Genomic DNA, 27,299 nt, shown 5'->3' with positions numbered 1-27,299 from the left:
ATTTTTTTCCTTTATCTTCCTTACTTTCTTCCACATTTACTTATTTTAGACACCAGCATGACCACTCAAATAATACCACCTTAGAAACAAAGTGCCTACTTGCTCTGATTGTTACTCAAACAGAAAGAGAAGCGGATCTGATTCCATTAAGAAGTAAATTCAAAAGAAATTTTAGAACATTAACAGGGGAATTTCTAGTTCTCATAGTCCTTGTGGGATGGAACTGTACTATCGTTACCATAATATGCTAAATACAAAGCAGGATCTATCTTCTTTCCAGGGAGCTAAAAGTTCAAAAGAGTTCTTTGGGGTTTTAGGGCCTTAATTATATGTATATATGTATACACACACACACACATATATACAGAGAAGGCGATGGCACCCCACTCCAATACTCTTGCCTGGAAAATCCCATGGACAGAGGACCCTGGTGGGCTGCAGTCCATGGGGTCGCGAAGAGTCGGACACGGCTGAGCAACTTTTCTCTCACTTTTCACTTTCATGTATTAGAGAAGGAAATGGCAACCCACTCCAGTGTTCTTGCCTGGAGAATCCCAGGGACGGGGGAGCCTGGTGAGCTGCCGTCTATGGGGTCACACAGAGTCAGACACGACTGAAGCGACTTAGCAGCAGCAGTAGCAGCATCAGCATATATATACATATAGATCAATGTCCCTCAGTCTGAAAGTGAGATGGCCACTTGGTTTTCAGAAGGATTTATCACTTTACAAAGGATTAGGGACAAGTATCCTTTAAGTAGGGAACATTCTGGCTTTATTTTAAATTCTATTTTTAAAAATTTGAGCGACATTATTTTCCAGATATACACCTCTTGGAAAAAGGGAGACAATTAAATTAATTAAATTAAAATCAGATCATATAAATTATATAAAAACAGAAGTGATCAAATGACTTAAAATTCATCACTCCAAGTCACACTGTTCTGAGTTATTCACATCTACTGCGCCTGCATGACGAAAACATTATCAATAACATTAGTCACTAGCTCTCTTCCCCAGCATCACATCACTTTAGTGCTTGAAACCAATGAGTGCTACCCACTCAACCAGGTGGGAGTAGTTACATCAGGTGTGAAAATGAAAGTTGCTCAGTCGTGTCTGACTCTTTGCAACCCTCCTCTGTCCATGGAACTCTCCTGGCAAGAATACTGGAGTGGGTAGCTGTTCCCTTCTCCAGGGGATCTTTCTAAACCAGGGATCAAACCCAGGTCTCCATCATGGAAATGGGTAAACATCATAAAACACAGAAGGATTTCTGTTAACTGTCTAGACTTAGGAAGATGATGGAGAAAGTGCCGAAAATGCAGATTAGCACAAACAAATGGGAAAATATTCTTCCAGCATTTAAAAACCAGTATCCAACTCAGCAAAGGAGTCTTTCTTGTTACTAACAAATGAGCCAAGTTTCAACACATATTATTTGCTTCACTTTTGTCTTCCTTGTTAATATAAGGGAAAACATCAACCATGCATGTTGGAACCATAACCACTGGGCATGTGCACCTATAGTTTGGTTATGGATATGAAAGTTAAGCAAAAATCAAGAGCACTCTGTAAAACTAGATGACTATATACAACTTACAACTAAGAGTCTTATTTTTTATTATTATTTGCAAATGGTGTACTACACATTTTCATGTTAGGAAAACGTATGATAAATCTGTGAATGCATATGTATGCATTCTTTTCTCTTCTTTTCCTCTTCCTTCATTCCTGTCTTTTTTTGGAAGAGGTTATGAAACATCTACCAGAACACCAGTGAGTGGGACCGTCTCTAAGCTGGCCTCTGAGCCCTTCTGATTCTAGCCATCTTTGAGAACTTGTTGCCAACTGTATAATGTTCCAGGCTGCTCTGTAGACTTACTGCCCCAGACTCGGAAATACCCATTTGTCTGAAGCACCCTGGCTTTCAGAGACTCTACCAGAAGACTCCCAGGATGCTCCTTTCCAGAGTTCCCTACCCAACCTTCTCTCCCTGCCTCCACCCCTCCATCACCACTCTGTACCAGTCATACTCACCACCAGGGCAAACCCACCAGATATGCACCCCTTGGAGGGCTTTGCACTATTTCTCTGCGAAGGCTCTTTCCCCAGATGTCCTACACAGCAACCTCCCTCACTTCCTTAACATCTTTGCTCTGATGTCCCTTTCTCAGTGATGTCTACCTGGCTACCATAGTGTTAATTGCAACTGTCTTTCCAGCCCTGGCATTTTCATTACTCCTTATAAAGCCCTATTTTTTTCTCATAGTACTTATCCCCTTTCAAGAATACTATATAATTTGTTTTTCTTATTTCCTCTATATTCTACCCACTAAAGTATAAAATCAAATCCCTTATGATTATACCGTGGAAGTGAGAAATAGATTCAAGGGATTAGCTCTGATAGAGTGCCTGATGAACTATGGACTGAGGTTCGTGACATTGTACAGGAGACAGGGATCTAGACCATCCCCAAGAAAAAGAAATGCAAAAAAGCAAAATGGCTGTCTGAGGAGGCCTTATAAATAGCTGTGAATAGAAGACAAGCAAAAGGCAAAGAAGAAAAGGAAAGATATACCCATTTGAATGCAGGGTTCCAAAGAATAGCAAGGAGAGATAAGAAAGCCTTCCTCAGTGATCAGTACAAAGAAATAGAGGAAAACAATAGAATGGGAAAGACTAGAGACCTCTTCAAAAAAATTAGAGATACCAAGGAAATACTTCATGCAAAAATGGGCTCAATAAAGGACAGAAATGGTATGGACTTAACAGAAGCAGAAGCTATCAAGAAGAGATGGCAAGAATACACCAAAGAACTATACAAAACAGACCTTCATGATCCAGATAATCATGATGGTGTGATCACTCACCTAGAGCCAGACATCCTGGAATGCGAAGTCAAGTGGGCCTTTGGAAGTATCACTACGAACAAAGCTAGTGGAGGTGATGGAATTCCAGTTGAGCTATTTCAAATCCTAAAAGATGATTCTGTGAAAGTGCTGCACTCAATATGCCAGCAAATTTGGAAAACTCAGCAGTGGCCACAGGACTGGAAAAGGTCAGTTTTCATTCCAATCCCAAAAAAAGGCAATGCCAAAGAATGCCCAAACTACCGCACAATTGCACTCATCTCAAATGCTAGTAAAGTAAAGCTCAAAATTCTCCAAGCCAAGCTTCAACAATCTGTGAACTGTGAACTTCTCAATGTTCAAGCTGGATTTAGAAAAGGCTAAGGAACTAGGGATCAAATTGCCAGCATCCACTGGATCACTGAAAATCCAAGAGGGTTCCAGAAAAACATCTATTTCTGCTTTATTGACTACGCCAAAGACTCTGACAGTGTGGATCACAGCAAACTGGAAAATTCTTCAAGAGATGGGAATACCAGACCACCTGACCTGCCTCCTGAGAAATCTGTATGCAGGTCAGGAAGCAACAGTTAGAACAAGACATGGAACAACAGACTGGCTCCAAATCGGCAAAGGAGTACATCAAGGCTGTATATGGTCACCATGCTTATTTAACTTATATACAGAGTACATCATGAGAAATGCTGGGCTGGAAGAAGCACAAGCTGGAATCAAGATTGCTGGAAGAAATATCAATAACCTCAGATGTGCAGATGACACCACCCTTATGGCAGAAAGCAAAGAACTAAAGAGCCTCTTGATGCAAGTAAAAGAGGAAGAGTGAAAAAGTTGGCTTAAAGCTCAACATTTAGAAAACTAAGATCATGGTATCTGGTCCCATCACTTCATGGCAAATAAATGGGGAAACAGTGGAAACAGTGACAGACTTAATTTTTGGGGCTCCAAAATCACTGCTGATGGTGACTGCAGCCATGAAATTAAAAGACGCTTACTCCTTGGAAGGAAAGTTATGACCAACCTAGATAGCATATTGAAAAGAAGAGACATTACTTTGCCAACAAAGGTCCATCTAGTCAAGGCTATGGTTTTTCCAGTAGTCATGTATGGATGTGAGAGTTGGACTACGAAGAAGGCTGAATGCTGAAGAATTGATGCTTTTGAACTGTGGTGTTGGAGAAGACTCTTGAGAGTCCCTTGGAATGCAAGAAGATCAAAGCAGTCAATCCTAAAGGAAATCAGTCCTGGGTGTTCATTGGAAGGACTGATGTTGAAGCTGAAACCTGATGCAAAGAACTGACTCATTTGAAAATACCCTGATGCTGGGAAAGAGTGAAGGTGGGAGAAGGGGATGACAGAGGATGAGATGGCTGGATGGCCATCACCGACTCAATGCACATGAGTTTGGGTGAACTCTGGGAGTTGGTGATGGACAGGGAGGCCTGGCGTGCTGCAGTCCATGGGGTCTCAGAGTCAGACACGACTGAGCGACTGAACTGAACTGAAAGTATAAAATCCACAAGGACAAAAACTACTGTCTGTTCTGCTCATATGTATCTTCTGTGTTCACTGGCACACACAATCACTAAGTACATGCTGAATGAATTCAATACGTGAATACGTATTACAAGGTCAATATTTTAAATAGTACCCATTTTTAACTTTAAATTAATGTCTGGTATGGATACTGCCTCCAATGTGACTTCCTTAAATTAACAGCATGAGTTGGCCTACAATTCCCAAACATAATGAATGCTCTTATTCATGAGAGCAAATCAATGAAAGGAGTAGTAACCATCAAGTGTGCTTCTCAACTAAAACATTGTAAAGATTTAATCTACAGGTACATCCCTGCAAACAGAAAATAACACCGGGTTTCACTGTCGGCTGAGCAATTCACCCTGGCCCAGACAGGACTCATCAGGAGATGCGGATCCTGAAGGCAATCACTTGATGGTTCCCAATCATTTCTAAATAATGCCCTCCTTTTTAACAACAAAAGGTATCATGAATGCCCACAGCAACATAGCTGGAATGTTAGCATACACTAATTAGGGAAATGCGTGCATTCATGCTCAGTCGTGTCTGCCTCTCTGCGACCCTGTGGATTGTAGCCCGCCAGGCTCCTCTGTCCATGGGATTCTCCAGGAAGGAATACTGGAGCGGGTTGCCATTCCTATTCCAGGGCATCTTCCCAATTGAGGGTTTGAACTTACATCTCCTGTATCTCCTGCACTGCAGGTAGATTCTAAACCACTGAGCCACCTGGAGAGCCCACTTAGGGAAATATGCAATAACAAAAGACTATGAACTAAATGAAATTGTATGTTATTAACCACAACTGTTCTACACACTAAAAATAGAGTTACATTATATGTTCATAAAAGTTCTTTTACTTAGTCTACATAGGACGCTTCAGGCAACTCAGGCAATAACCTCAAGTCTTCCCAGAAGTCCACAATCAACAGGGTTAAATCAGTGGCATAAAGTAACCAAAAGCTTCATTATGGATACTTGAACCTTATAAATGGGAGCATCACAGTAACACAATTTAAGCATAAAAAAATGAGCTCAAGTAACTTAGAAACAAACAAAAAACCTAGTCCTTTGGAGTCAGACTTTGGATCCCCCAGTTACTAGTGTGTGATCTTGAAGTTCCCTACCACCCCTACACCTCAGTTTGCTCGTCTACAGAAGGACCAACACCAGCTCTTAACCCTCAGGCAGGGCTATGATGAGGATGAAGTAAGGCAGTATGTGGAAGACCCTCAGAAGAGTGTGTGGCCCCTCACTCAGGGCATCTAAGTGCTGCTGTTTCTCGCCAAGTTCCATCAAATCCAGCATTCAGGCCCTTGTCCCTCAAAGTGTGACATAAACTCACCATCTGTTTAAGTCACCTTTTTGCTACTAAAATTGAGAAAGACAAGGTTGAAAAAAAAGGTCTCAAGAAAAAACAAACCGTGCCATGAACGCCTCTGGAAACCTTGAACACTTGTTAAACTATAAACACGTGTATACTGATAGGTTCCGCGGCCATGTGGGTTAAACACCACTTTGGCGGGCGCAACAGTTGCACGATATTTGTAAGAAGACGTACGATGTGTACCATATAGACATGTAAAGACACAGAATTCTTTGCCATTAAAAAAAAAAAATTTCCCAGAGCATTTTTGGTAACACCAAAGAGGACAGTTCTAAACAATCCCTTTCTTCCCAACAAAGCAGCTTTAATAATAATGAATTCATTGCCAACCTTCACTGGAGGCTGAACTTTCAGAAACCCTTTAAATGCAAAACTAAGTGTATCCCTGTTTCCTACTGAATGGGCAATAGGATATGAAGAAGTTCTCAGGGGACCTGGCAAGGTCTGTGCACTGACGACTCGATGCCTGCTGAGAGGGGCCCCAACACACAGGTAACACTTGACCGCGGACAGAATCTTCCCACCTACAGCTCAGGCCCCTTTAAAGTTAATCTGAACACGCTGTACAGGAGAGGAAATGAAAAGTGAGTTTTTCTCCTCTACAGTGGCCCTGGGACTTCCTGAGCTTTCCTTTCCACTGCTGATTGGCCCAGACCTACTGCTTCCTTCTAACTATTCCCAATTGTGTCTGTCAAGACATAATTAGGGCTGCACACTAAAGAGAAGTGTTCAAATGTAATAGCGCCATTAAATCCGACAAATGTTTCTTACTTTCACCCTCAGGATAGCAGGAAAAATAACTATTACCATTTGACATCTTGGCTCAGTGGAACCTTCATATTTTTAAGCCATTTGATACATAATTTGCAGGAATATAAGTAAAAGGAGAGGGAAAACAAGGCAAAAAATGTTGCTAGCTCTGCGTTTATTTCTGATTTGTCTAATAATTATGAAATGTTAGTTTTTTCCCTTTTCCAAGTAGAAAATGAAAAATTTTGCACTTTCAACTGTGTTCAATTAAACCTAAAAGTCGGCTAGAACAATGCTTCCAGTCTTCTTAATTACATTCTTGAAACAGAATACAGAATTAGAAAATGGCCCCAAAATTAGAAAAATGAAAGGCGACAATTTATTTCACTATTGGATCATCCTTATCTAGATGATTTCATCATTCTTCCATTTTACTCTCATATTTGCATTTCATATTCTTCCATTTTTAAGTATATTTGGGAACAACTGATGAGTAACAATGAGTCATAATAAAATAATACCTATGATGATTAAATAGCAAGATGTTTCAAGATACAGAAAACATGATCCATAAGATCCCATATTGTAACTTAAATTTATATAAGGGTGCAATGGACCCATATGGTAATGGCAAGGCAGAAGGAGTTTTATTCAACTAAAAAATTAAATATATTTTAACTTTGTGCTTTTGACAACCTCTAAGAAAGAATAAAAACCATGAAATGCCAATCCTTCCAAATAAAAAGAACTGCTCAAAACTCAAAACCAAAAACTGGAGCTAATCAATTCTAACAATACCCCGAAGGTTAAGAACACTTTTTCTCAGATTGTGTTAAATGTTAATACCAGAATTTAAAAATTTAAATGTAAATAATATCACCTATTAAGTTAGAAACACTGTTTTAAATGAAATATGGAATAAAATGGATATTTCATATTACTAGTAGTACTGTAAATTAATACAATATTTTTAGAGGAATTTCATCAAAATCTTTTAACTTCATAGTCTTAACTCAGTAATCAAATTTTCAAAAGCCAATCAGAAATAATCTGAAATCCTGAGAAAACTGTATGGATAAATGCATGTATTACAGTGATATTCATGATGTAAGTTAAAACTTAGAAGAGGCCTAAATCTTCAAGACTAAGGGGTGTCCCATCACACAGTCACTTAAAATGACAGTTAAAGGGAATTCTCGGGTGGTCCAGTGATTAGGGCTTCACGCCCTCACCGAGCAGGGCCTGGGTTCGATCTCTGGTTGGGGAACTAAAAATCCCACAAGCCTGTGGTGCAGCCAAAAAAAATTATAAATAAAATAAAATGATGGTTATAAAGACTAGCCAGCAACATGGAATAAGTAATACTCTTAATCTTTCATCTCAGACGAGACCTCTCAACCATCACTCCTATAGCTGAACAGCTAACTGCTATGGGGCAGATAGTCAAAGATATTCACTAAGTAAGCACCACAAATCAAAATCTCTAACAAACCTGCAGCATCTCCCCACCCTCATCTACTAACACATGACAGAATGGCAAACCCACACCAAATCCTCTGAATCCATCGTTTTAATGTGGGCATATAGTATGCCATACAGAACAAGGTTACATATAGTTCCACTCTATATTACTATTATTTTTAAGTAGATAAATTAAGATTTTTAGTTGGAGTTTTAATATCAAACTTTCAAAAATTAACAGAATGAATATATAGAGAAGTAGAAGGATACAGTAAACCTGAAAAGCACTGTGAACCAATTCAACATAATTAAGATTCATACAATTTTCAAACCAGTAGGATACAAATTATATTAACTGTGTCAATTAACCAAAACTTCTCTTCATAAATGAAAAATGGGTGGACACATAAGGGGAAAGTGAAAATGGGGAAAGTATGCCCACATTAAAAGTATCTTCTAATGGGACTTTGAGGATGTTTAAAAATCAAAACAGAGGGAAAGGTAGATACAGATAATTTAAAATTTTTGAAAAGAAAAGCTGGAGCTTCAGGAAGGATAATATAGGTCTTTGCTAAATGATAAAAAGGAATCTTGGCCAAATACAAAAGTTTCCTTAAAGAAAACAAATAGTAAATATATTCATGTGTAACTACTCTAACAAAGCTCCAGAGACAATAAATTATTAACAATGCTATTGTCTTTCTTTCTAAAGCAAGCCACCTATGGTTTAAGTTATATGCTTTTTCTTAAGACTTTAAAACCTTCGGGGGGGGGGGGCATTTAATTGGATATCAAACACTTACAGAAAAGGAAAGAGTGCCACCTACTGAACGGTAATCCCTTTCACAGGAAAAAAGAAATCAATATTCTTATTTAGACTGCAGAGTTTAAAGTCTCCACCAAAAATAAAATGGTCCTTCCTCTGATGGTGTCACCAGTCAGAATCCAGGCCCCATCACCTCCCCCTTGGATGACCAAGTTCCACCCAGACTCTTCTCTCTCAAAGACATCCTCCGCCTTCACCATCACCGTATCCTGGCCACTGAAAACAGTCATCAAGTCCTTCATTCCTTGGTAATTTGAAATCATACATAAATATTAGTCTAGTCTTTCTCCCACCCCCTCTTAGATTAGAAAACTCTAGGAAGGCAAAGTTGGCCCTTTCTGGAGGTACATCCCTGTATCTCCCGAAATAACCAGTGTGCCTGGCAGACAGTAGGCTCTTCATAGCTATTTGATAAACAAATGAAAATACGATTCTGAATTTTCTTTAGCACCAACGGTACAAGATCGTTTGACCACCACTGTAAGTGAAGCAAATAACTTGGTATTATTCTATCTGAAACAGAAAAGCTCCATGCAGCCATAGCAGCTAATTAGCTAAATAAAATGCAATTACTGCACTGTCCCAGATAAGATTCAAACTCAACAAAGCAAGAGAGACCAAATCCTAATTTACGACAAAGGCACTCACGCTGGGGTCTCAGCCCAAGCCGGCCATGTGACATCTATTGCCCTGTGCACCTCTCAATCTCTTCCTCTGCTACGTGCAGGAATTTCCCAAGAGCTCTCACCGTGGATCCTAGAAGCTTCTGAAATCTCTAAAATTCTATTAAAACCAACAAAATATTTTTTCTATCATGGAAGGGAGAAACAGACAAATGTGGTGGTTAAGGTATGTAAAATACCACATGCTTAACTTTTCTAAGGCATTAGATACTTTGCTTATTTAGAAGCATACAAACTATTTCAGCATTGCAACTGTGCTCTTATTTTCATAATTCCAGAAAGATTAAAGGAAAACCATTTCAACCAGGAAGAGAATTCTGGCCTGGTCCACTATAAAGTGGAGTCCATCATAGCTGTGTGTGCTGGAACCTCTATCTCCAATGGGAAATATATGCACCTCTACTTAAGGGCTGAATGCAAAGCTGGGGACACCCATATATTTTTAAACTGTAACTCAAAAACTTACACTATAGGTTCAAACCCACATCTGTCTTGCCAGAGGCAGGGAAAGAAAGTCTTACCAGTCCTTATAGATCCTTGTTGCCAATTTCAAAGAAGCACACTGCCCTGCACCACTGACAGTACAGAGTACATAGCCAGTCTAGACTGTGGGCAATCCTGAAAGTCCAACACTCCAGGCTCCTCAGCAAATACAGTGCACTGTACGGGGGAGAAGGGAGAAGGCGGGGGCAAGGAATTAGAAGCGGGGCCTGTAGACTAAAAGAAACTTAAAAGTTACAAGAAGTAGGGGAAAAAAACCCAACATGGTGGATGTCAAAAGAAATTAAAGTATCTAGGGATGCACATTTGACTGATAAAACTATTAAGAAAAACAAAGCGGTATTCCCTACAATAAAGCGAGAAGAGTGGAAAAGAGAGGGGTGGGCACACGGCGGGGCTCTGGAGTGGTTGGTAAAGTTCTGGGTACTGAAATGGGAGGTGGTTAAAAGGTATTTGCTTGTTGTTTAGTTGCTAAGCTGACTAAGCCGACTCTTTGCAACCTCAAGGACTGTAGCCCACCAGGCTCCTCTGTCCATGGGATTCTCCAGGCAAGAATACTAGAGTGGGTAGCCACTCCCTTCTCCAGGGGATCTTTCCAACCCAGCAATCGAACCTGCATCTCCTGAATTGGCAGGCAGATTCTTTACCACTGAGCCACCAGGGAAGCCCTTTATAAAGGTAATTCCTTTGTAATAATTCACTAAGCTATACCGACTCCTCCAAAAAAATAGATCAGTAAATAAGGATAAACACTACCTTTAAGTCAACCAGTCAGGTGGTACTTGGTGATCTCAATGAAAGTGACTTCAAGGGAAGGATGGAGGAAGTCAGACAGCAGCAGCTTGAGAGACAAATGGTAGGAACTGAAGTGGACACACATCCTTGAGTCAAAACATTCCCTATTAAGAGACCTAGAAGGATTCACACCTTAAACACGTTACTCTTGGCGAATGAAAGTATGAGGAAAACGAGGAAGGCCTCTCGTTTCATACTGAATATACTTGGACAGTATTTTTTTTTCCCCCCAACATGCTTGTGTTACTTTTAAAAATTATTTTGAACCTATAAATGTTTATTTTTGAAAGCGCTTCATAAAATAAGCCCTGGGAGAGAAGAGACAAATGGAGAAGAATTTCAAATAATCTCTGCAGAAGAGTCTAATTTGTGGAAATACTCCACCTTTAAAGGGGGGGGGGCAGTACAACTCCCCACTCCTTAACAGTGGTCTATGCATAGGGGATTCTTTCCAAAGGTGACAGTGTGGGAAGAGGGAAAGGAGGGTACCTTCAGAATGGACATACCGAGAAACACTACTCTGCCCCATGACCAAGGTCAGCATCAACAGTGATCAATCGCATTGACAGGATGTACCTTTAATAAGACACGATGGAAATGGCACTTCACAACTGTGGTCTTCCTCCCCCAAAACCTGTCACTCCAGTGCAATCAGGAGAAAAGCCTGACAAGTTCCAACAGAGGGGCATCTATATGCCTCTGACCAACGCTCCTCAAAACTCACGGTCGTCAGAGACGGAAAGTTTGGAAACTGTCAGGGTCAACGAGAGCCCAAGAAGACACGACAACTAAAGTCAAGGGCATACGATACGGATGGATCAGAAGAAGGGCATTAGGTAAAAACTAAAGATAGTGGACATTAATAATGCATGACAGTAATATATCGACGCTGGTTCATTAACCACAACAAGCATTCCATAGTAATATAGTAATATTACATGAAACTGGGTACAGGATTTTCCTATAAATCTTAATCTATTCAAAGAAAGTTAACTTAAAAAAATTTTAAAGCCCTAAAAGTAGCAACATCACAGTATCTTGACCAAGTTTCCTAGTTTGAGGTTGTTCAGTTTCCTGCAGTAAGTAAAACAGAGTAAATGGTTTCTATTTCTTTTTTCCTTCTCAAATATTACGGACCGATCAACAGATCACCTAGAAGACCAGTGATCTACTGACCATACTTCTGAGAACCGAACAATGACTCTGGAAGAGAACGCTATTTTTCATGCATTCCTTGGCAAACAAAACAGGAAAGAAAAATATGTGACTGTTGTGAATCTGAAAATACATATGGTGGGCTGGCAGGTGGGTAGTGTTCTTGGGTAAAACACACTGGGTACTGGCCATCAGAACTGTGACAGTCTGTGCAGGATGTGCATTTATAACATCCTTTCAAAGAGGTTTCACTTGTAAACACATACTCAGTTATAACAGGTAGGAATTCGTCTCTCATCTTCTCCCACCCCGTCTTCACACAGCTGGCAGTCAGAGAGCTCCTCCATCAAGCACACGCCCAACCCAGGTATTAAGTCTGTGTCTCCTTAGCCCCTAAGCATGTGATGAACACTGTTTTAGATTATTCTTATTGTTGAGTCACTTCCTCAAATGTATATTGTCCTTCAAGGGAAAAGGAAGTTCCTCAAGAGTGAAGCAGCAAGATAGGAAGGGGACCAACATGCGTTGTTTTGCGTTGCGCACGGTCCTGTTTCACATAAATGTCTACGGAATCTCAGTCCTCACCATCCCTCTCGTGGCAGGCTCGTATATGTGCCTTACAGACAGTGGAAATGACACTGGCTTTGTGAGACTGTGAACTCAGTAACTAACTGAGTCTCAGCCGAATGGCTCCATGGAGCCCAGGCTGCTTCTACAGGTCCTCAACCAGGGACCGAACCCACACCCTCTGCACTGGAAGGCAAAGTCTTAACCACTGGACCGCCAGAGGGAGTCCCCACACGCTTTTTTTGACGTAAACCAGGTTGAAAGATTGATAAGAGGGTAGCCCCATGACAGAACTTTGCTAGTACAATTTTATGACCAAAGTCTGACCATGCCTGTGGCTCTTAGGAAAATAAAACAAAAAACTTGGTGAACAGATGCTATTATCAAAGTTCTTCACATCTGTACCACACTGTGCACCACTAACCAGAATGCTAGGTACCCAAGACTTCAGGTTGTAAATGACTTACTAAGTTGACTTGTGTGGCTGTATTAAAAACTGGGTAACCACAGGACTGTATTTTATGTTCTTTTCCCTGAATAAAAGGTTTTAAAAAATATCTTATTGTACTGCCTATCATTACTATATCCTTATGAACAATATGCACATTATATGAATCAGCAATATTTCTGCTCCTTAGAAAATCCACAAGTGTTAGCTGGAAAAAGAAGTGGTCAAGGCTTACATTATTTTCCTCCTAGAATGTTTATAATTTCTATTGCAGAAACTTCAAATAACATAAGATTCTTCTTTTGCTTCAAATAATCCAGAAGAGAAACTCAAAAATTTACTATCATAATTTCAGAGAGCAGTCAGTAGCTAAAATCACTGAATAATTTTTCACTCTCCTTCACTACCCAGTACAAATCTGCTATCTTAGCTACATTTCCTTGACAATATTTAAACATGATAACCATATCACTTTGAGAGAACTTCATTGTATATAATTTGTGTGCCATAAAAACATAACAAGAAGGTAAGCATAGACTATAATCAAAGTCCTAGCTTTGGTTCTGAGTAGTGAGCTCATCAGGGTTTATTACAATATTAAAAATAATTAACTCTCCAAATTAATAAATGCAGGCCATTCAATGACCAGAGAGGAACCTGTGTATGAACCAGGAAGTGAGATTAATTGAACCTGAATTCAAATTAAAAAAAAAAAAAAACAGAAAAAAATTTAAACAATCTAACTACTAAATAGGAGGCTGAACGGGAGGCAAAATGATATGAAAATAGATTTAGAAAGCTCCAAAATACACAGAGAAAATGGACTATACAACTGTTTATATGGAGAAGACAGTAGTTCCAGCTCAAACACATGCCAATTGGTAACACACATAGTCTTTCTGTTACACTTTACCAGTGTCTAACTCGCTGAAATGATACTTGTATCACTCTGAGAATCACTAATGTGCCAGGTACTCACACCAGTGTCTTCCCTTCAGTTTCCTCCCATGTAATGCCTTCTGTTTCCTCCCAGCATTTGATGACCATTCATGTTTTCTTAGCACAATTTCAAATTTTGTGTACTTCTAAGTAACATTTTAAGCATACTTGTATACTTCTAAGTGGCATTTCATCTAAAAAATATTTCAGAGCCATACAAAGGCTATTCTTAAAGTACAAGAGGACACATCACAGACTAACTTGATGCTACTTTCATCAAGAGGAGTTCTTTTCAACCGTTAGTACCAGGCCTCGGCCCAAGAAACCCTCCTTTGATGATGTTAATACTGAAATTCATCTGTTATTAAAGTAATATGTGTTTAGAGAAGCTGTAACAAATGTAAGTTTCTAAGATCAAGAACACAGACATTAGGGAGTGAGGGGTTTAAACAGAACGCCTTTACACAGAGGGTTACAAACAGTAAGACATCCTCCAAGGTAATAAAGGTTACAAATACAAATCAACTCAAAGGTGTGGAGGAGACAGATTCTTAGCAGCTACTGAGGAACACTGGGAATGACTGATTTGCAAGTGTGAAGATTTCCAAGCCGTGCTGTTAATGTACCATTAGTCAGGAAAGGAGGACAAACAGGGAACTTTTACAGGCAAGACCCTACAAACAACACTTAATTGAACTCAGTTCAAGAACACCTTGGAGAAGGCAATGGCACCCCACTCCAGTACTCTTGCCTGGAGAATCCCATGGACGGAGGAGCCTGGTAGGCTGCAGTCCATGGGGTCGCTGAGTCGGACATGACTGAGCAACTTCACTTTCACTTTTCACTTTCATGCGTTGGAGAAGGAAATGGCAACCCACTCCAGTGTTCTTGCCTGGAGAATCCCAGGGACGGCGGAGCCTGGTGGGCTGCCGTCTATGGGGTCGCACAGAGTCGGACACGACGGAAGCGACTCAGCAGCAAGAACGCCTACTGAAGGCACACTTTGTATTACATTTACTGGTGAAAACTGACTGCTGCCTTCAGTCAGGATCAAATCTCTAAGAACTTTAGAAAAGTGCTAAGCTGTCAGGTAGAGTCTTTATCCAAGGGACTCAAACCAGAAAGCTATGATAGTTTTCCATGTTTAAACTGTTCCTCAAACAATATAGAATTGCCATATGATCCAGCAATTCCTCTTCTGAGTATAGACCCCAAAGAACTGAAAAGCTATTCGCAATGTTCACAGCAGATTCACAACAGCCAAAAGGTAGAAACAACCCAAGCAGCCATCCAAAAATGGATGGAAAACAAAATGTGGCTTAATATGCACAATGAGGTATAGTTCAGCCCTCAAAAGGAGACAAATTTTGACACTTCCTACAACATGGATGAATCTTGAAGACATTATGCCAAGTGAAGCAAGGCAGGTAAACAGATATGTGAGATTCCACTTACATGAAATACCTAGAGCAGTCAAATTTGTAGACAGGAAACAGAATGATGGCTGCCAGGGGCTGAGGGGAAGGGGCAGTGAGGAGTTACTGTTCAATGGTTACGGAGTTAGAGACGAAAATGTGCTGGAGATGAACAGTGGCGCTGGTAGCATGACAGTGTCGATGTGCGTAAAGCCACTGAACTGCACATGAACAAACAAAGCGATAAAGCCATTTCTGCCATCATTTGCATTATCCTGAAGCACATCTATGGTTTTAGAATTTTTTAAAAAAAATTGCAACTTTCCCATTTTTTAACAAGAAAAAATGTTTTGTACCTGCATTACAGACCACAAATTACATATGTATCTCTTTAAAATCTTAGTGAACCTAGAAGATCAATATGTAAAATTATGCAGGAAAAAAGGAACTCTTCAAGGATTGACTATGCCTGAGTAGGTATTATTTTGCAATAAAAATTCTGTATGACCAAACATAAATATTTCTACTTATCATACAGATAAATCTACATAATATTAGTGAATGTTCACCCACTGTTTCCAGTATCATCTAACTCACGTCTACAGTAAATGGGGAGAACCACCCCAATTTTATGCTTCAAAGCTTTTCTCATTTACTGAATATCCCATTTTCATTTACTATGTCTCCTGACAGGCTTCTCTCTGAGGTCACCTTCGGTTCTCCCCTACTTAAAATTTACAAAGGAAATTAATGCCTTGATGATTCCAGGGCTCTGCCTGCTGAGGCTGGCTGCAAGTTTGTTGCCTTAAGGGTTAGAACAATTTGTAAGTAATATTAAAATATTTTTGTTGCATTTCCAGAATTTATATGTTAGCATAACATTTTATATATTTCAGTTAGAAAACCTAAGCAGACTAAAAAGCCATTAAAATAGTTACAAATACATGAGCAAGAAACAAAAACCCCCACAAACCTTCTTGAGAAGACACAATGGGTGGCATGTAATCGGGGATGTACTCTTTTCTTTCCTCTGCATCTTTACTTCCGGGTTGAGGAAACTGAAGAACGTTGTTCTTGCTGACAGGAAATGAAGGGATCTGATGTGGGAAGGTGACGGGTTCAATATTGTGGATATAGTCTTCCAGTTCGTGAAGACTAACCCCCATGAGTTGGAAAGCTTCACTAACATCATCCAAAATTGGGTCTGTCCGGCCATCTGAAACAGAGTCAAAAGCAGAGCAAATTATTCTAAGAAAATTCCATGAATATCTTTTAAGGCTTTAAGATAAAAAGTATTAGGTAAATATGCAGCTCAGAAACAAATATATACTTAGGACTCAGTTATTGGAAAGAGTTGAATAAAGTTTCAACAGAACATCATATTGTTTAAATATTAGAAAGCTGACTCTGAAAGGCCATTTAAATACAACCTGATGACCAGCCAGAACACCAGGGACAATTCATGCTAACAACCAGCCAGTACAGAACTAATGTCAAAAGTAACTCAAGGATGGTCAAGGGCACCTGGGACATTGGCTGACACAAAGTAAATGTTTGTTATTATTTTTTTATCAAATATGTAGAATGCCAAGCTAGGTAAATGTCCATTCCATTTTCTGTCAGTGATACAATGCTGGAAAGTACAACAGTGGTTGGCATACAGCTGGTACTCCATAAACATCTGCTAAATGATTATACCACTAAATCAAATTTTTTTAAATCTAAGAAAATGTGTTGACAGGACTTAGATCATACAGGCAATTTAAATATACATTTTAAATGTATTTAGAAGATACTATATAAAATGGGTAGAGATAAACCAATAAAGCATTAGATATAGTGAGATTCTCTTTAGAAAAGGAGGTTCCTTCTCTGCCTGCCCTTAATAGAACTTAAGGTCTCTGCATCTTTTAAAACTTCTATGAAAACTCCAGTTCCAGATTTCCATAAAATAGTCTTCTTTCTTTCTTTTTTTTTACTGCAATCTCCTATAATCATATCAAATTCAGTTTGCCTAAAATTAAATCATGATGTAAAATGGAAAATAATAATACACAGTTTGCAAAAACTAGACCTGCTTGCTAACACCTATTCAGAAAACTTCTGGAAAGATACACATTCAACTGTAACAGGTTACAGGGCTGATCGCAGCAGACAGGGAAGGGAAGAACTGAACCATGAGACTCGCATCTAACTTCAAGAACGTTGTAGTCTGAATTTCCGCACAAGTACAGGTTACTTCTACAATGTATAAAAGAGAAAGAATACATAAAATGAATACCTGCTCTTCCCCTTAATTACAGGCAGGCATTTTCAACTCTTTGATCCTTATTAAAAGCATTATTCTTTTCTCACTCTAAAAAAATGTGATCCTCTTGAATTCCTCCGCATCTGAGCAGTTTCAGCCCAAGACCTTCCAGTCCTCCCCCCCCCCCCCCCCCCCCCCCCCCGCACCATCCTTGCTGGCCCTGGCTCTCAGCACTTCTCCTTTTGCTCCATTCCCTCTCCCCGTCTCATCACAGCTTCAGGCCCTCCCCAGTGCATCTCTAGTGCGTTTCACCGACAGCGCAACTGTCTTCAAGAATCACTTTCAGCACCCTCTCCCCTGCACAGAAGCGTGCAGTGTTTCCTGCCTCTATCTGTGAAGTCCCTCCCTCACCTGATTTTTCTCCATTTAACACTTCTCTCTGCTGCTGCTGCTGCTAAGTCGTTTCAGTCGTGCCCGACTCTTAGCGACCCCATGGACTGCAGCCTACCAGGCTCCTCCGTCTGTGGGATTTTCCAGGCAAGAGTACTGGAGTGGGGTGCCATTGCCTTCTCCAACACTTCTCTCTAGCACCTTCCAAATGAACTGGTTACATATTCCACGTTGGCTGTCTCACTGAATCCCACTTTGTCATCTCAGGTCATGTTTTTCTTCTACCTGGCGTGCTCCCCACCTCGCACCACTGTGCGTCACGCTTCAACTCAAATCTCGTCTTCCCTGTGAAGCCGGCCCAGGAACCCAGAGTGCGCACGCGTCTCTCCGTCTCTCTATTTCCTCTGCAGGTACTATCGATACCGTGCACTGCTTTCAGTATAATGTATAATAGAGCGCATACGGAAACTTCTGCTCCTGAGTGCTTTGGTAAATCGTTACCTTTGGGAAACTTTTAAATGTAATATTTGTTGAATTAATAGTAACTTCTGATACCTGCTTTACTGAAAAAGCATCTTTTTAAAAAGGAACAAATGCCATCATTCTGTTTTTACTGACATTTCAACACCCTTGTACACACCTTATGGGCAGGGATTTTGCCTAAGTAATCCTACGTCTCCATCAGGTAGCAAATATATAAGTGGTGCTCAAAACACGTTGTGTTAGAAAGACAAAAGAAATGAAGAAACAGAAGACAAGATTGCATAGTGGGGACTTAATTCCAGTCTGAAATAAGAATAGTGGAGAAAAAAGAACCTTAAAAAGTCTGTAACCGGTTAAGTATACCAGGAAGTAGCATTTTTGAAAAGTCACCAGATCACAATGAGGAGTAATGAACCGGATCATCCTATTCTCAACTAAAAGTAAGATAATCATTACAGAGACTGGGCAATTATCCACGAGGTTCACATGCAGGCAAAACAAGGGTCACCCCATGACTCTAGAATACCTGGCTGCTTGCAGTGCCAGCACCCATCTGGTTCTGTGAGTCAGGAAAGGTAACTATGTATTCTGCAGATATTTTGACCTAAAGGTACAGAACAGCCATCCTCATTTAGGGAATTTGGGAGCAAAAAATATAACCAGGCCCATGCATACCATAACAGTAAACTCACACAAGGGCCAGGAAGGGAGGAGGGAGGAAAATGAAGCAAAAGCAAAGAGCAGTGTGCTGGTGGTACGCGAGCAAGACAACAGTCAGTGAGAGCCACTCGGCAGCTTCAAGTTCAGATTTGACACAGCTGTGAAATCAAGGGGTCCAAAACTACACATTTTTAAAACTCAAAAAGTCAAAGGACTAAATAATTATTATGGTAGTGGCTTATCAGTTCAGTTATTCAACAAGTATCTCCTGGCTGCCTATTCTATTATGGCACTGTACTAGGCTACTGAACACCAATATAATAAATTTGTCTCCTGGGGAGGGAAGAGGAGAGGGTGAGAGATATACACAGATGATTACAAAATAAGGTATTCAGGGACTTCCCTGGTGGTTCAGTGACTAAGACTCCGAGCTCCTAATGCAGGGGGCCCAGGTTCCATCCTTGATTAGGGAACTAGGTCCCAAAAGCCTCAATGAAGACCCAAGATCCCGCGTGCCGCCACCAAGACTCAGCACAGCCAAATAAATACATTTAAAAAACAAACAAGATGTTCAGTTAACATGGCAGAAATATACACAGAATTATGAGAAGAGATATGATGAGTTTCCTAAAGCAAAATGATAAGTGAATCTCAAAACAGAAGTCATGCTATCCGTGGATGATAGGCCAGCAGAAAGTAAGAAAATGTGAGCTCACAAAGGCAAGCGCGTGCTGCTAGAGAGCTCGGATTCCCAGCCTGTAACTAACTGGAATATTTTTAAGAATGACACAGTCAGGTTTGTGTTATGGCGTGACTGACAGGTTATTCTGATAGGACGATGGAAGTTGGTATGGAAATTGGGACCTAAGAAGTAAAGTGTATCTAAGGGTGTCAATTTTTCAGTGGAGTAACCACCTTAACAAAACAAAATGTTGCATGAAACACTTCACCAGGTTCTCCAGCTTACCACCTCAAAAATAATGCCCTGAAACTTCAGTGAGGGTCAGTCAGTTCCCTCTCCACACGCAAACTTCTTATCAATGAGATGATGTGTTGCACCTATTAAAGATTCCAATTTTGTAAATGCCACCAGCTATAGATACTCCTGGGGCTTCCCTGGTGGTCCCGTGGTAAAGAATCCACCAGCTAAGGCAGGAGACTGCCAGTTTGGTCACTGGGCTGGGGAAGACCCCCTGGAGGAGGAAAAGGCAATCCACTTCAGTCTTCTTGCCTGGGAAACCCCATGGACACGGGAGTTTGGCGGGATCCAGCCCAGGGAGTCACAAAAGAGTCAGACATGACTTAGCCACTAAAGAACAGGTACTACCAGATATTCACTTAAAAACCATCTGCTGTAGCCCAGACTACCTGGGGAAGCTTGTAAACTGCCTATGATCTCTCTACCACACTCTGATAACCACTGACATAAAAATACAGACGAGGAGGAAATCAATTGAGACGTAAATGAAAGTGAACATAAGTGAAACTGACCAAGTTGGTAGAGATGCTGCCCGTGAAACGAACAGAAACAGAAAGAAGAGGCAGTGTCCCTAACGGAGCAGAGCTGTCAACGAGTCTGTGTTGTCAGGAGCTGAAGAACGGCCAGGCTTGTAAGAAACGGCCGGTAGACGGAGCGCCTGTGACAACTAGTTGTAGTAGTTTGCGGGCAAGGGGAGGGAAAGGACCAAACTAACAGAGGCTGTAAGGCGTTCTGGAGGGGGTTCTGCACGCTGCCAAAGGAGACGATGATTAAGGCCGATGTCCAGATCAGAGAGGAGGGCAGAGGGTGTGGAGCTGGGAGCGGGGACCCGGCTCCTGCTGCACGCGGGATAAGTTAGCGGCTGGCGAAGAGGCAGCAGAGGGATGACTCGAGTTTCCACGGGCAGTGGGAGCGGAGGAGCGTCAGGGGGCGAGAAGACACCCGATCGCGGGGTGAGGGCGAAGGACCAACACCTCCCGGACGCCGGGAGAGCACACGGGAGCGCGGAGGTGTCACTCGTGACCGGCCAGGCAGCCTCCCGTCCCCAGCCCCGTACTCACACAGCTCCGAGTACCGGTGGCAGCCCCGTCCCAGCTGCTGCAGGTAGCGTTGCAGCACGTCCGTGAGAAGGTGGCAGGCGCTCAGTTGCACCGAGTCCCAGCCCAGCGCCTGGCAGATCTGCGCCACCGAGACCCTCAACAACGACCTGGAGTAACTCTCGCACATCCCGCTCCGTGGACTCCACCGCAGTCCGTGCCGCCACTTCTCTCCACCTCCGCCGCCTAGCCTTAGCAGGGCCCCCGATTCATTCTCCAAGGCCTCCGCGGCGGGGAAATCGTCCCCCTCCGACCCCCGGCGACCACCTCAAAGCCTCAGCAGCACGGAGCGCGCCAGCCTGAGAGCCGCCATTTTGGACTTGCTCCGCCTCCCGCTGGATGGTCGCCGGGGCGAGGCAGCACTAGCCGAGTGAGGAGCGGGCCGATGCGGAAGCTCCGCCCCGTTGTAGCAGAGCGATGGTCCCGGTGTTGACTCTCGGGCCTGGAAGGATGCAGGAAACGGCGGCGCGGGGCGCAGGTGAGGGATGCGCCAGAGGAGGCAGGTTCCTGGGGCCTCCTGGGGTACTCTCTCGGAGGGGACTGGGGAGGGCACCGTCAGTGGTTCAGGGCCCGAAGAAGGAGCCAGGATGTGGGTGTTAGAGAGAAGTGAGAACCCGAGAGGCTGTAAATGTAAGGGTGGGATTTAGGGGCGTGGAAACGTACAGTCGCGAATCTAATCACGCCTCTGCTAAAAAAAAAAAAAAAAAGATCTGTTTACCATTGTATAGATTAAATCAGGTCCAAGCGGTTAATCATGTCATTCGAAACCCTTCACAGTAGGGCAGGGTGTAAGATGTGGCCTGTTTGGCGCTGACCACCACAGTTTAAGGGGACAGCAGAAAACAATGAAAATTACTAGTATTTTAACACAATTATTTAAAAATCCGAGCTACTACCCTGCCCCTTTCCTGTCTCGGGGCACCTCTTTCAAATCGCAGCCCTGGTTCCGATAAAATTTTATTTACCGAAACGGGTGGCATGCTGGTGGGCAAGAGTTTGCCAGTGTTCCCTTCACCAGCGTCTGCTGCTGCTGCTGCTGCTGCTAAGTCGCTTCAGTCGTGTCCGATTCTATGCGACCTCATAGACGGCAGCCCACCAGGCTCCCCCATCCCTGGGATTCTCCAGGCAAGAACACTGGAGTGGGTTGCCATTTCCTTCTCCAATGCATGAAAGTGAAAAGTGAAAGGGAAGTCGCTCAGTTGTGTCCGACTCTTCGCGACCCCGTGGACTGCAGCCCACCAGGCTCCTCCGTCCATGGGATTTTCCAGGCAAGAGTATTGAAGTGGGGTGCCTTTGCCTTCTCACCAGCGTCTAGGATCTGGCAAAGGAAGAGAGGACTCAGTTGCCTACGGAGGTCAAAGTCCTTAAATCCAGCTGGGTGTATGAAGAACTGTTGCCTGCCCTAGATTCCCCACTCCAGGTAAGGGCTACCAGATCTTAGGGAGCTGCAGGAAGTCGGGGTTTTGTGATCAGTAGCTCGATCAATATTTTTAACTATTGAGATACATTAAAAAATTTTTATTCTATTTATTTGGCTGAGCTGGGTCTTGATTGTGGTGTGTGGGCTTCTCGTTGAGGCGGCTCCTCTTGGTGCAGAGCACAGGCTCTAGGCTTCAGTAGTTGTGACTCTAGGGCTCCAGAGAGTGGGCTCAGTAGTTGTGCTCATGGGCTCAGTTGCTTTTTGGCACCTGGAATCTTCCTGAACCAGGGATCAAACCCCTGTCCCCTGCATTGGCAGGCAAATTCTTATTCACTGTACATGCCACCAGGGAAGTCCTGGGAATACATTTGCAAGCCAAACTAATCCCACATTTAAGCTAGATTCAGCCTATAGGAAGCCAGGCTGTATTGACTCACCTACTCAGTCTTTACCCGTTTTTGCTTTTTTCTTCTAAAAGCTTCTGGAGTGTTCCTTCCTCCCCTCCTCTATGCTGTGTTCCTCTGTTCTTGAACCTATCACAGTGCATTTAGTATTTGAGTTAATGTGCCTCTTCAATAAATTGTGAGTTGCTCCATGACTCTACCTTCTCCTTTTAGGGACCATTCCAGAACTTTGAACATAATATTCAATTTTTTTAAGTCCCAGTAAACCTGAACTGAACTGAAACCAACAGAATGGAAAATATGATACTGCAGCTAAACGACAACCTGCAGACAATGAGCAGTTTAGTAGGCGGCAGTGTGCCTTTGTTTTTCTCCACTGACAGCCCTGTCCCAAAGATTATCAAGGACCTTCTGGATGCTAAATCTCTGGGACACTTCAGTCCTATCCTTGCTTGACCATTTTGTAGCAATTTGATAATGTTGGCACTATCTTAATTTTGAAACTCTTGGACCTCATGACACCCTACTCTCTTCTGTTCTGTTAATACTTCTCGAAATTCCTTTTACACCTCTTATATCGCCTTTCTGTGTGTTTCAACCTCTTAATATTTTATTTTGGAGATTTTCAAACCTACAGAAACATTGAAACAGAAGTACAAACACAGGAACACACATCACCTAGATTCACCAATTGTAAATATCTTGCCACACTTACTATATACATCCATACATACAGGACTCGTTTTTTTCAGAATAGTTTGAAAATAAATTGCAAACATCTTGACATTTAACCCAGAAATACTCCAGCATGTATCTCCTCAGAGAAGGACATTCCCCTCCGTAACCGTGTATCATGGATTCAGTTCTCCAGTTCTGAGGTGGAGATTGACCTGCAGGTTTACCCAGTGCTCCTAGAGTCTACATCTGTACAAGCAAAGGGGTTTCCAATGCACTTTTCAGAGGGACCTCAGGCAATCCCACAGGGAGCTCTAACTTGGGATTGACCCTTCACCTCTGTCCTGAGTTGGAACAAAGGGGCTGGACCTTTATATTCCCATTTTGGCAAGTCGTTACCTGAGGAGAGCATATGATATGAGACAATTCCAGGGAACACGGAAGCCTTCAGTCCTGCAGGGGAGTGGGCAGTGCGTTAAGCTAGCCTGTACTGTATTAGTCCCTTCTGGCTGCCATAACTCAGACTGGGTCATTTATCCACATTATTTCTCACAGTTCTGGAGGCTGGAAATCTGAGACCAGGGTGCAGCATTGTCGGGTGAGGGCCCTCTCCTGGGGCACAGAATTCTCAGCTTGTATCCTCACAAGGTGGGAGGAGCCGGGGAGCTCTGTTGGATCTCTTTCATTACAGCATTAATCTCATTAATGAGGGCTACACTCTCCTGACCTTCCCAAAGTCCCCACCTTATAACACCACCACATTGGGCATCAGTTATTGTAAAATATTGGCTGCATTCTCTGTGCTTTGTATTACATTTTTGTGTTTTATTTCATACTTGGCAGTTTGTCCCCCTGAATCCCTTTCCCTGATTTTGCCCCTCTCCCAACCCCTGGGCTTCCCGGGTGGCTCAGGGATAAAGAACCCACCTGCCGATAAAGGAGACACAGATTCAATCCCTGGGTTGGGACTGAATTTCCTTCCTGGAGAAGGAAATGGCAACCCACTCCTGTATTCTTGCCTAGGAAATGCCATGGACAGAGGAACCTGGCAGGCTACTTACTGTCCGAGCGATGGCAGAGTTGGACGCAACTGAGCTACTGAGGGACTGAGTGTGCACACACCAACTTCTTCAAGTCTTTAAGTGTACCACTGACTTCTGCCTCCCCCGACCCCCAATGGAAGGGAAAGTTCAGTCATGTCTGACTCTTAGCAACCCCATGGGCTGTATAGTCCATGGAATTCTCCAAGCCAGAATACTGGAGAGGGGAGCATTTCCCTTCTCCAGGGGATCTTCCCAACCCAGGGATCAAACCCAGGTCTCCCGCATTGCAGCCTGATTCTTTTACCAGCTGAACCACAAGGGAAGCCCAAGAATACTGGAGTGGGTAGCCTATCCCTTCTCCAGCAGATCTTCTCAACCCAGGAATCAAACTGGAGTCTCCCGCAATGCAGGCAGATTCTTTACCAACTGAGCTATCAGGGAAGCCCTGTTACATCAGTTTAACCAGTCTGAAAAATTTGCCCTCCGCCTTCCCACTGCCATAGTTCTTACCCAGAAGCCAGGGAACCAGCGTGGGGGTTGTACCAACTTGCACGTTCGGGATCCACCTCGTGCCTGGGGCTCTTTGTGTTCCATCTACCACTCCCAAGGCAGTCTTTGTGGTGGCCGAGGGGCTGAGCCAACTCCCAAGTTCTGTCCTAGCATCCGCTCCTTCAAACCCTTCCTGTGAGCACGGTCCCAAGTCAGACCCGCTCCCACTCCCGAAGTGTGTTCTGAGACAGATCTCAGAAGCAGGGTCTGAGATGGAGACTAGCGTAGGGATGCTCTTGAGATCACTGCCTGGATGAAGGGAAGGAGTCCAGCTGGGGAGGGAGACGCTGAGCTGCAGCCCATCCTCAGGGAAGACCTCAGCAAACCCCACAGAGAGTTTTAAAACTGTCCAGAGCTCAGGCAAGGGGGCATGGCTTTACTCCCACGGTGATCAGGCCATGGGTGTGGGCTGCCCAGGAGTGGGGCCATGACCGTGGGCAAGGTGGTCTCCAGCTGAGGCAGTTCCAATGAGCTTTGACAGCTGAGGGCTGTGTGCTGCCAGAATTCTCGGAAGCTAAGGGAATACTTCCTTCAGCCCAGCTGAAGGGAGGATCCTTGAAGTGTATCTCAACTTCCATTACCCCACCATCCAAACTATCACATAAAACAAACACAAGATTGATACAGTAACCTGACCCAATGTGAAGTAGCATACTTAAATTTTACCATTGTTCCCAAGTCTTTTATAGCCTTTTTTTAAATCTCTGACCTATTCAAGACTCATTCATTGCACTTGGTTGTTTTTTTTCTCGGTCATGCCAAGCGCCTTACAGGTTAGTCAGTCCCAACCAGGGATCAAACCCAGCTCCAAGGCAGTGAACGCCACTGGAGTCCTAACCACTGGACCACCAGCAAATTTGTTTTCCTCTCTTGGTAAGGCCAATCCCACCAGTTGTTTTGTCTTTTGCTTGTTGGTTTTTTGGTCTTTCATGACATTTACTTTTTTGCAAAGTCCAGGACAGGTGTCTTAATAGGATGTCCCAGTCTTTTGTCTAATACAAGGATCTTCCTCACTGTCCTTTGATACCCATCCCAGCCTTCCTATTGCTCCCATCTCTAATCTCTGACAACAACTATTCTCCTCTTCTAAAGTTTTGTCATATAATCTTTCAGAATTCTCACCATAATTCCCTGGACATTCATCTAAGTTATTGTAAACTGAGCTTTTTTCAACTCATTTTTCTTAAAATGGGTTTTGTCTGATTTATGGATGTTTAAAAAAATACTATATTCAAATTTGTATTGCAAATGTCTTTCCTCAATATTTTTATAATTGTTAATAAAGCCCGATTGTTTGGCCACGGGACATATGGGATCTTAGTTCCCCAACCAGTGGTGGAACCCTGGTCCCCTGCAGTGGAACCATGTAGGTCTTAACTTCTGGATCACCAGACAAGTCCTCCTCGGGGGATTTTTTTACCTGGTGCCTTAGATGGTAAAGAATCTGCCTGCAATGAAGAAGACCTGGGTTCGATCCCTAGGTCAGGAAGATCCCCTGGAGAAGGGAATGGCAACCCACTCCAGTATTCCTGCCTGGAGAATTCCATGGACAGAGGAGCCAGAGAGTTGGACATGACTGAGCGACAAACACTTTCACTATACCCAAAAGCCTTATTTTTTTTTCATTATGTCTTTGCACCAGACTGTAAGCTCCTATAGAGGAGTATATTATCGTATCTTCAGAATTTAAGAGTGCTAACACACAGATCAGTAAACATGATCACTTAACTGTATCAGGTAACATTTAAACAGTTACAGCACTCATCCCATGTCAGATTCTAAGTATTTTGCAAATACTGATTCATGTAGTCCTCATAACCCTATAAGGTAAGTCCTATTTTAATTATTTTACAGATGATAAAACTGAAAGATTAACTCACCCAAGGTCACACAGCTGGTAAGGGCTGAACTAAGATTCTAACCCAATTTGCCCCAAAGTTTATGCTCCATGCTTAACATGGAAAAGCTTATGGAAAAACCCAAATGAACTTTTTTGGCAACCCAATACACAGTCTGAGT

General features: G+C 42.6%; 1 protein-coding gene and 1 long non-coding RNA gene across 3 annotated transcripts in view; one reads left to right on the top strand and one right to left on the bottom strand.

Annotated features, from left to right (window-relative positions):
- The window catches only part of TAF3 (TATA-box binding protein associated factor 3), a 119,617-nt gene extending 98,075 nt beyond the window's left edge, over positions 1 to 21,542 (bottom strand). The window contains exons 1-3 of one of the 2 annotated variants that reach the window (XM_069547189.1): positions 21,154 to 21,528; positions 16,306 to 16,548; positions 10,034 to 10,172 (exon numbers count right to left, since the gene is read on the bottom strand). Coding sequence is in view for 1 of the 2 variants with exons in the window: in XM_069547188.1 (XP_069403289.1) it covers positions 16,306 to 16,548; positions 21,154 to 21,319 (409 nt within the window). In the remaining variant the exon portion in view is untranslated. Of the gene's footprint in view, positions 1 to 10,033; positions 10,173 to 16,305; positions 16,549 to 21,153 lie in introns of both variants that reach the window. The other variant, XM_069547188.1, reaches the window with a different exon arrangement.
- A 45-nt stretch (positions 21,543 to 21,587) lies between these two features.
- Positions 21,588 to 27,299, top strand: part of LOC138417323 (uncharacterized) — a 10,762-nt gene continuing 5,050 nt past the window's right edge. The window contains exons 1-2 of the long non-coding RNA XR_011248072.1: positions 21,588 to 21,667; positions 22,498 to 22,609. This is a non-coding gene — a long non-coding RNA (uncharacterized lncRNA). The remainder of the gene's footprint in view (positions 21,668 to 22,497; positions 22,610 to 27,299) is intronic.

The sequence above is a fragment of the Ovis canadensis genome, chromosome 13 (assembly GCF_042477335.2).
Source record: "Ovis canadensis isolate MfBH-ARS-UI-01 breed Bighorn chromosome 13, ARS-UI_OviCan_v2, whole genome shotgun sequence".
Classification (NCBI taxonomy): Eukaryota; Metazoa; Chordata; class Mammalia; order Artiodactyla; family Bovidae; genus Ovis; species Ovis canadensis.
The sequence above is the reverse complement of the archived record's forward strand: the minus strand, read 5'-3'. Positions and strand labels throughout refer to the sequence as shown.